The 9685-nt window shown below is 34.8% G+C and overlaps 1 protein-coding gene and 1 non-coding gene across 5 annotated transcripts in view; one reads left to right on the top strand and one right to left on the bottom strand.

Annotated features, from left to right (window-relative positions):
• Positions 1–9685, bottom strand: part of Nt5c3a (5'-nucleotidase, cytosolic IIIA) — a 57220-nt gene continuing 47535 nt past the window's right edge. For all 4 annotated transcript variants that reach the window (XM_074065330.1, XM_074065329.1, XM_074065328.1 and 1 more), the window contains 8 exons: positions 9269–9367; positions 8022–8091; positions 6537–6583; positions 5750–5835; positions 3858–3947; positions 2266–2428; positions 1153–1353; positions 1–672 (listed from right to left, as the gene is read on the bottom strand). In XM_074065330.1, coding sequence (XP_073921431.1) covers positions 571–672; positions 1153–1353; positions 2266–2428; positions 3858–3947; positions 5750–5835; positions 6537–6583; positions 8022–8091; positions 9269–9367 — 858 coding nt within the window. In that variant the 3' untranslated portion in view covers positions 1–570. The remainder of the gene's footprint in view (positions 673–1152; positions 1354–2265; positions 2429–3857; positions 3948–5749; positions 5836–6536; positions 6584–8021; positions 8092–9268; positions 9368–9685) is intronic.
• On the top strand, positions 7841–7913 carry Trnav-cac (transfer RNA valine (anticodon CAC)). Its single transcript has one exon. It is a non-coding gene; the product is annotated as a tRNA-Val (tRNA).

Genomic DNA, 9685 nt, shown 5'->3' with positions numbered 1-9685 from the left:
TTAAAAAGGCTTTTCATTTCATGTTTATTATCAGTGCTTTAATATAGAACATTTTATTAGTGACATGTGGACACCAACAGTTTTTTCAAATACTACAATGCCAGCATTTTCTAGTCAATACTGATTTTCTTCCTAGACAAAATAACCAACTGTAACACAACTTTAAGAGACAGTGATACCTTCATCATAATCCACCCAAATTACAAAAATGCCAAACTTAAAATCATGCACCTTATTTCACCATTTCATAAAACTTCTTTTAAAACTTTTACAAACTTCCCTGGAGTAAAAAGACTCCTCAAAAACTGCATGATAACATTAAACTTGGGAAAGTAGGGAGTTATTTTCTAATTTTGGTTTCAGTTTTTTTTAACCAGTTAAAAAATATGGTGAGGAGTGTCTTGAGAGGTGGGAAAATTTTTTTTATATCTAAAAATACTTCACTTATGTAAAGTGAAAATTTCAAGAGCAAGAATATATTATAAATAAGAGTCTTTCAGCCAGACAGACAGATGAGCAGTTCTTGTATCAATTGTACTCGCAGGAGAGAAGTCTTCTTGAAAAACTTGTTTATAGAATCTTCTGTAAAATAGAGTTGGCAACCTCCAATGATTCCTCTTGTACTAAAACAATATCATAAGAGTCCATGTATTTTTCTAAGAGCTCATCTACCTAAATCAACAGAAGAACAAAAACATGTAGTGAGAAGCAAATAATTTAATCTCATTAACTACAAATCTATGGAATGTTAATAAATTCAATTTCATAAAACTTTTCAAATAAAAACAGATTGTCAAACTTTCAAGGCTCACTGACAGGGTTTTCCACATGGCAGATTTTTTTCCCAAAATGATTTCTTTCCAGTCAATGGGTTTCAATTGGGGCAATTCTGTCCAAGGAACATTTGGCAAGGTCTAGAGACATTTTGATTCTCATGACCAGGGAGAGCACCCAGCATCCAGTGCCATTGTCAGAATGTACATCTCCATTCTCCCAATACTTTTAGCACACATGTGTGATCAACTCTTTTAGTTACCACCAAAGTAAAAGGGTAAAATTGCTTTCTCACCTGTCTTCAGCCACCATTACCTACAAAGTTTCATCCTAATTTTTTCCATAAAAGAACAATAAATTGTAGATCTATATACTTACTCTATCATTTAGATATCCAATTTTCAGAATGTGTTCAACATTGGCTACCCCATCTGCCATTCGTAAGTCTCCTTGGGAGTCTCCCAGCAGAATTATGTTGCTATTGTCTTTTAGTTGGCTGAAGTAGTCTGTATTCTTCAAGGCACCATCATGTTTGTTAAATACATGAATCAGTTCTCCTTTAAATCCTTTGAGAACCCCCTATTAAAATTATAAGTGTTCAGAAATAATAGATTTTACAAATTCTACTCATTATAGAGATTCATATTTGTAAATGTATCTTTGACACTAGAGATCTCAAAGCACGTAAGTACATCACACCCATGAGAGATAAGGGTTCCAGGAAGTAACTTATTTTTTAAGTGATCACTTTATTTTTTATTTTTATTTTTTCCGTAAGGGGGCTTGAACTCAGGGCCCACACCTTGAGCCACTCCACCAGCCCTTTTATTATGATGGATGCTTTGCCCAGGCTGGCTTCAAACCACAATCCTCCTGATCTCTGCCTCCTGAGTCGCTAGAATTACAGGTGTGAGCCATAGGTGCCCAGCCCTAAGTGATCACTTTAAATGGTAAAACACAATAAGCTGAGAATTCAACTATTACTTTTCATTTGGTTCCTAATCAAAAGATTCTGTTTTATGTATTTCATAATATACTGTTATGATTAGGAGAAAACTCATCCAAATAATGTCAGCTCTAATTCACTTCTTTTTTCCCTACCTATGAATGTTTAGTCTTTAACTTGCTGCATTAAATTACTTTAAGAGAAGTTCTCTATTAGTCTATTAACTTGTGAACAAAACTTTAAGAAGTGTATATTACTTTTTAAAATAACAGGGAAGATGAGGCATTTCATAATATACCTATTGACTTCATCTAACTTAACGAATATGTATCAAATAATACGAGAGAACAAATGAATTTACATGATTAAAATGCTTTCAGATATTGCATAAATAATTCTGAGCCAGGTGTGGCCATTTGGGAGGCTTAGGCAAGAAAATTCCAGGTACAAGGCCAGTCTGGGCTATACAGAGAGATCCCATCTCAAAAAAAGCAAACAACAAAAACCCCAAAACAAAAATCTGATGAATTATTTGATTTTCTTACATTTTCATCAAAATCCATGAAGTTGGACACTACTTTTACATTTGGATAATAAACTCCAGCTTGACGGATAACTTCTTCTAGTACATCACCAATACCAGCCGAAAATATGAACACAGGGATACTGTGCTGTTGGAGCTTATCGAAGAAATTGTCATATCCTTCCCTGCAGGGTGGAGGTTCAAATGATTGTTAAAAAGCAAGATATATCTACTTTTCATTTAGGAGGTAAAAAGCAAAATATTCCTACCTAGTTCTATGGCTCAGTAAGATTCTCATTTCAAAATACTACCCAAGAGGGTGATTACTGATGTCTATACTAACAGTACAAATTTTTTCAAGCAACAGTTGACTCTTTATCCTCCTTTTAGTCAATTCTAATAGTACAACCTAGATGTTTTTAGACTCACACTGAATTACAAGAATAAGCCTATGGTTCTCAGTTTACACCATTTAAAAGCAAGTGATTAAGCCATACCTTGAAAAGTCCATTTAGGGAGAGCTGGAAGACCATCTGCCTGACAGACTGCTCATCTACTCTCCCTATTGTCAGAAAAGCAGAGCAACAGAACATAGCTGTTTTCCTTCTATTCCTTCCAGCTCCCTTCCCAAGAACTTAAAACAGTCTTCCATTTTTACTCTTCTTCAACTATAGGTTAATAAGCTTGTCAATGCTTATGAATAAAATACTCAGTTAGCCATCCTCACACACTTTCTGACAATTTAACAGTTTCCTCCACAGAAGTAATCACTTTAACATCCAAATAAAAAATAAAAAAGTAGCATCATCATATTTGCCTAATGAGTTGAAAATTTTCAGGTGGTAAACAATGCTAAAAATTCACTGAAAGCTCTTTATATATTATAATTACACAATACAAGTATTTTAACTATATACTAAGACACATTTCTGGTAAATGTGCTTTCAAAGAAGTCAGAATTTAGAAAGTACACTCAGATAAATTTAGAAACAAGGTACTTAGCTAAATCCTTTCCAACTTATAAATATTCCTTTCATATTTCAAGTCTTTTAAAAGTGTTTTGCTAAAGAATTTCAGAATGGTTTTGGTTGTATAAATTTCTAAGTTAGTCTTGAAATTTATCTGTAAAGGAAAAACAGTAGTACTTAAATCTCCTCAGACTGTAATACCTACACTCAATCTAACCTGTCATTCCTTATGTACACCCAATCTAACCACCACCCACTTTGTAACAGGTGGCAGAGTTTGGAATTTTTATTTTATGGCATGGTATTATCTTACAGCTTGTTTTTTTTGTTTGTTTGTTTTAATACACATTGAACAATAAGCCTGCCTTATTCGCAGATTTACTACACACAATTCTGACCAAGTGTGTCCAAAATAAAAATTCCCATGCATGCATTACACAGCTCAGTTGATACGGAGAAGCTCTGTCAGTCCTGCTTTTGTTTTAGTCAGCTGTGTTTAAACTTGATGCATTCATGGTTTTTCCTCAGTGGCGGTCTCTCTGGAACCATATAACCTCAGATACCAAATGTCTACTGTAGTTCAATTCTGTAGACAATAACCACTATAGACAATGACAACAACAACAAACAAAACCAAGAAACTTACTTGAGCATAACGTCAGACTCTGCCACAATCTCTCCAAGTTTAGCTTTTGGTATACCTTGTTCAACAAGCAAACCATGTGATTTAGTATACCTGAAGTTTAAGGATGAAAAAGCACATATATTAAAAGTATTATTTTTATTGCAAAACATTTCTTTTTTCAGTGTGTGTGTGGTTTTTTGAGGCAAAGTCTCACTATGTAGCCCACGCTGGTGTTAAACTAGTGATACTCCTGTCTAGTCTCCAGAGTGCTGGGATTATAGCGGTGCACCACCACACTGGGCTGCAAAGAATTCTTGAGTATGAGACAGTGACTTTCATTCATCATATTTGGATTTAAATCTTAGAGAATGAAGTTCATCACTAATGAATGGATATCCCAATGTGTCTCAAAGTGTGATGTGCATGTTCTTACTGCATTTCCCAGTTCTTCCAAACTCAGGCTTAGTTTACATATGTCAATAGGTAATGAAAACAATGGCTTTCCTCAATCTACAGACAAGAACTCAATCCAACCTAGGGTAGCATAATCATTTCTCTGATTGTAATCTGTCTTTTTATTTATTTTTTTTTATTGATTTGTAGTTTAAAGTTTTCATGAAATATCTTCTAAAATATCTTTATGAAATAAACTTCTAAAACCTAGTGAGCAAGAGAAAAATCCTTAGAATGGAAAACTGTGTATGGCTTGGCCTGCTTTGTAAATTAGGTAAAAAAAATACTTATAACTACAGTCTCTCACTGTAAGGAGCTGCTAGAACCTAATACCTCAACACCTCCCAACGATGCCCTTCTGCCTCATTTTCTATCAGTTGGTGAGCTCATTCTCAAAGGGAAGCATATTCCATTGCTAGATAATTCTAGTTGATAGATAGTTCTTCCTTTTATCATGCAGAAATCAATTTTTCTAGCTCCACTTCTGTTTCAGGTAGAACAAGTCTTTTCAAAACTTAATACCAAAAACACAGATAAAGTGTACAAGGTACACCTTGTGAGCTATGGGTTAATGAAATCAAGTATTCCTGGTCTCTTGAAAATTTAGTGTTCCCTCTCACAGCACTTTCTACTCCTTGAAATGTTCCTCAATTTGATGGCTCTGATTTCTCTGATCATCCTGGAGGACCCTCTGTTCCTCAAAGTTTGCCAAGATATAATAACATTGTCTTGGGGCTCCACACAAGCTTTCAGGGAGGTCTTCTTAGAATGGTACACTTTGATGAACACAACTACCATCAGAGGTCTGTTTCTCTGTAATGTAGCCCCTGCTGGATCCTGGTGTTCAGAGTCATTTTAAATCCTAATTCTTGGATTGCACATCCCTCTGGTTCAAGCAAGAGAGTGCCTACCTAGCAGGTGCAAAAGCTGAGTTCAAACCCCAGTACTGCCAACAAAACCAAACAAAAAAATCCTAATTCTCTTTCCTTGCACATTAAGCCAGATCTTGTTCATATACCTTAAAAAAAAATTATTCAAACCTGGGGTCTGAACTCAGGGCTTTGCACTTGCAAGGCAGGCACTCTAAAGAATGAGCCATACCTCCAGCCAATTTTCCTCTGGTTATTTTGAAGATACGGTCTCAAGAATACTTGCTTGGGCTGGCCTCAAATGGGGAATCCTCCTGATCTCAGCCTCCCAAGTAGCTAGGATTACAGGTGTGAGCCACTTGTGCCCAACTAAATACAGGATTTTTAATTTATTCCTACTGAATTTCAACTTAAATCCTAGACTATAGAGTGATTAGTAAATAAGAGTTCATTTTGTTGTATTTTAGTGCTTTAACTTATATAACTGATGGATCTGCTTATGTGTAATGCAGGGGGAAAATAAATCATCAATTTAACTGCAGCATTGTTTGATTAGCTCTTCAATGCTCCAATCACTTGATACACACTTACCATTCTACCATATAAGGAAACTTCTCTTCTACAGTAAGAGCAGGATCAACTTCAATATCATAATACTGTGTCTTTAGTTGCACTAACTAGAAAAGACAGTAACTCAGTCATGAAGATTATACAGTTTTGTCACTAATCTGCTTGTTATAGAAAGTAAAACAATGTAAATGAGTGTTTTCCATAAACCGCTCTATAGGTTAAATTGGTCTAAGATTAAATTGGGCTAATATAACAACTGATTGAAGAAATCTTTGCTACTCCTAGGTTACATACAAGTGTACTTGCAAAAAGCTGCCCTTCTTTTGTAAAGTACTTTCAAGTCAGCAATTTGGGAGAAGCAACTATTAATGAGATTGTCACTACAAAACAACTTTAGTTCTCATAAAAAAGTACTTAAACGTGATTGACAATGTGAGTCTAACTCTGTTAAGATACACATTTACCCAAAGTATTGAAGCAATATTCTGATCAATTGAAAGGAGCAAAAACTACATAAAACCACAAAGTATTTTAATTCTCCAGTTAACGTAAGGACACCAGAATATTTTAATAATCATTTAAAAGTTTCATATCTAAGTTTTGTTGTTGAAAGGCTATTGTTAGTGTTTCCTTAAAGATATGTTGAAAACATGTAACTCATACAATAAACGCAGTTATTTATTGAGTGCTTATTTTGTGCCAGATATGGCTATAAACACTTGGTATCCATTCTTATTTACGTGAAATGAACCTGATGAAGTGCAATGAAGGCACTGTAGTGTAACCATACATTATGGGTAGGGTTTACCTTTTTTCGACATTCATCTGTAACAAACTTACAGTTGTCAATGATATCTAAAGAGAGAAAGCAAAACAGGCACTGAAACAAAATACTATGGTTGATGCTACTACCATGAATAACTTGCTCCTTTTATTTTAAAGCCAAGTCACCTTACAACACGGTGACTGAAACTTTTGGCCTCGGTGCTGTAATTTACATGGCCTTGCCAGAGAAGCTGATGATTTCAAAACCTGAAATTTAGTGATTCCTTACACTACAGAGCCAGGCAATTCAAGGTCTTCAAATACTAAATTGTATACTAATTATTTCATTTTATTTAAAAAAAAATGGATCCAAGAAATGCATTTTTTATTTTGTTGTTTTTTTGGCGGTATTGGGGTTTGAATTCAGAGCTCACACTTGCTAGGCAGGCACTGTACCAGTGCAAGAAATGTATCTTAGAAATACAACTTTTTTTAAATAAAAGACAACACAATGTAAAAACTGGAAAATAGAAAAATTGTAATTTTACCATTGTAAAATAAATTACTAATATTTTAGTATATTTTCTTTTAGTCTTAAAAGTTTTATGTATTATTAATGAGATAAGAGATCAACCAAATCTGTAATTTTCAATTTTCATTTCACAATGTGGTCTGTATTTTTCCATGCAATTGAAACTCTCCGTAAGTTTCATTCATAATGGTTGTGGAGTCTTTGGCATGTGGGCAGTTCAGAATTAATTTATACCATGTCTGCAGGGTTGAGGTTGCTTCCATTATAAATAATTTTAGGATGATGTTAGATATTACTACATTTATTTTTAAAAAAAAAAGGCTTTTTTCTCCCTCTCCCCTCTCCCTCTCTCTCTCTCTTTTTGATGGTGCTGAAGATCAAACCCAGGGCTTTGCACAAGCTGGGCAAGTGCTCTACGACTGATCTATATCCCCAGCCTAAAGTTTTTGATAAATGCCATTTCTTTAGCTTAACCCAAAGTTTATCATCCATTTAAACATCCTTCAATAATAAAGACTAATTTGGAGAAAAACATTTTAAGTCTCCATTCCCTTTGCTATCAAAATTATACATGATAATAACCAAATAACCATGGATAAAAACAAACCCTCAAAATATAATAAGAAAAAGCAGGTTTCTTTGCTTCCAACATTCAAAAGGTTTTAAAAACCCAGTCAGCCAGGTGCTGGAGGCTCACACCTGTAATTCTAGCTACTCAAGAGGCAGAGATCAGGAAGACTGCCATTCAAAGTCAACCTAGGCAAATAGTTCAAGAGACCCTATCTTGAAAATACCCAACATTCTACCACTTGGCTGGTGGAGTGGCTCAAGTGGTAGAGCACCTGCCTCACAAGCATGAGGCCCTGAGTTCAAACCCCAGCACTGCCAAAACAAAAACAAAAACAAAAAAAACCCAGTCACCTCACAGGTAATACAAATTAAAAAAATATTAAAATATAATAATTACTGTCATTTATTTGAGAGTATCACACTTACTATGACATGTTGGGCATCTTTTCCCTTTGTAGGAAAATCTACTTAATGTCATATCAAAGTCTGTGATTATCTGTAAGAAGAGGGAAAAGGAATTATGTAAACATAACCAACCAGAACTTCTGCTATGCAAATATGTATTACATCTTCCTAGAGGCATGAACCTGTGCTTGGTCCCCAGCCCCGTCCCATATGTTATATTGAATTTCCGAATGCAGTTCATATATAAAACCTTGGGAATAACCTTAATTAAAAGTGTCATCTTATGTGCGCTATCTTTAGTACCAAGTAAAATCTAATTAGTATGAGAATCTGCAATTGTAGGGTACATGGTTACTCTTCTCTCCAGAGGTAAACCATCGTATCACTTCAACCTACTTGCTCACTATAAAAATGCAGGAGAAGTAATTAACTCATATGAAGTTCTTAGTTATCCTGTTATTCAAGGTAAATTAAATCAATTCATGACATACATCAAAACAGTTTGAAAGTTCTTAAAAGGTAGGAGATTGGGTTAAATATAATTTTTTAAGAAACGTTTTTAAAAAGGAATAATTTTTTGGCTGAATATTCAAATTCTTAAAAAAAGAATAAATAAAATTAAAATGTAACCTAATAAGGTTACATTTTATTTTGAACAATGACTAATTAAAATATGGAAGAACTTCAAACTGAATAGTTTTAAGTTATTCTTAAAACAGTTTAACATTTGTGCATGGTAACAGTTAGCTTAGTGCTTACTACTAAAGAAAAGGTGAGTTTGGGGCGGGCCCTGAGTTTAATCTGAGGCACAACAAAAAAAAGAAAAGAGAAAAGAGAGGCAGAGAGGCAAGGATGGAGGAGGAAGAAAAGACAAGAAAACCTAACAGGAATGGTGGCACAGAATTCTAGCACTTGGGAGATTAAGGCAGGAGGATTGAGAATTGAAGGGCACCCTGGACTACACAAAGAGTTCCAGGTAAGCCTGAGCTGCATAGTGCGTAGAGAGGGAGGGAAGGGAGGAGAGGGAAGAGCAGGGGACCAGAGTGGGAAGGAGGGACAGAAGACCTAAGTTTATTTCAAGGCTTCAAATTTCTGTGTGTTTTAGACCTATCCTAGATATAATTTTTAGACTTTACATTCCCAAAGCAAAGGCAAAAAAAAAAAGTCTACTTAAATGTGCTTTACTGAGATTTTATCAAAATAGATGAGTAAGTCTACAAGAATGTTAAAGAAAGCTTAATAACAAAGACGTCTTGATAATTAGTCACCTGAAGTTTGGCAGCTCCGCCTTTGATAAGACCACAGATAATTTCTTCCACTCTTGCAGGGTTCTTGATACGAACTGAACTTTTCTGGAATTCTGGCATCTTCAAGACAAAAAGAAATTAACTATTTTTAATTACCCTTTTCCCAAGTTCCTCTAATACCAACAGAAGCTTGTATTATTTAAACATATAAAAATACTGACGTATACGTATAGCTTGGCATGGTGGTGCATGCCTGTAATCCCAGCACTCAGGAAGCAGAGGCAAGAGGATATAGAGTTTGAGGCTAGCCTGGGTTACATTAAGTGAGTCTGTCTCAAGAAAAAGGAAAAAAAAAACTTAAGGCATTATTTTAAAAATGCAAGCCACCATATCAAATTACTACTTTAACATGCAAAAACGTTTAAAGCACATCAATGG

This window comes from Castor canadensis, chromosome 2 (assembly GCF_047511655.1).
Source record: "Castor canadensis chromosome 2, mCasCan1.hap1v2, whole genome shotgun sequence".
NCBI classification, from domain to species: domain Eukaryota; kingdom Metazoa; phylum Chordata; class Mammalia; order Rodentia; family Castoridae; genus Castor; species Castor canadensis.
The sequence above is the reverse complement of the archived record's forward strand: the minus strand, read 5'-3'. Positions and strand labels throughout refer to the sequence as shown.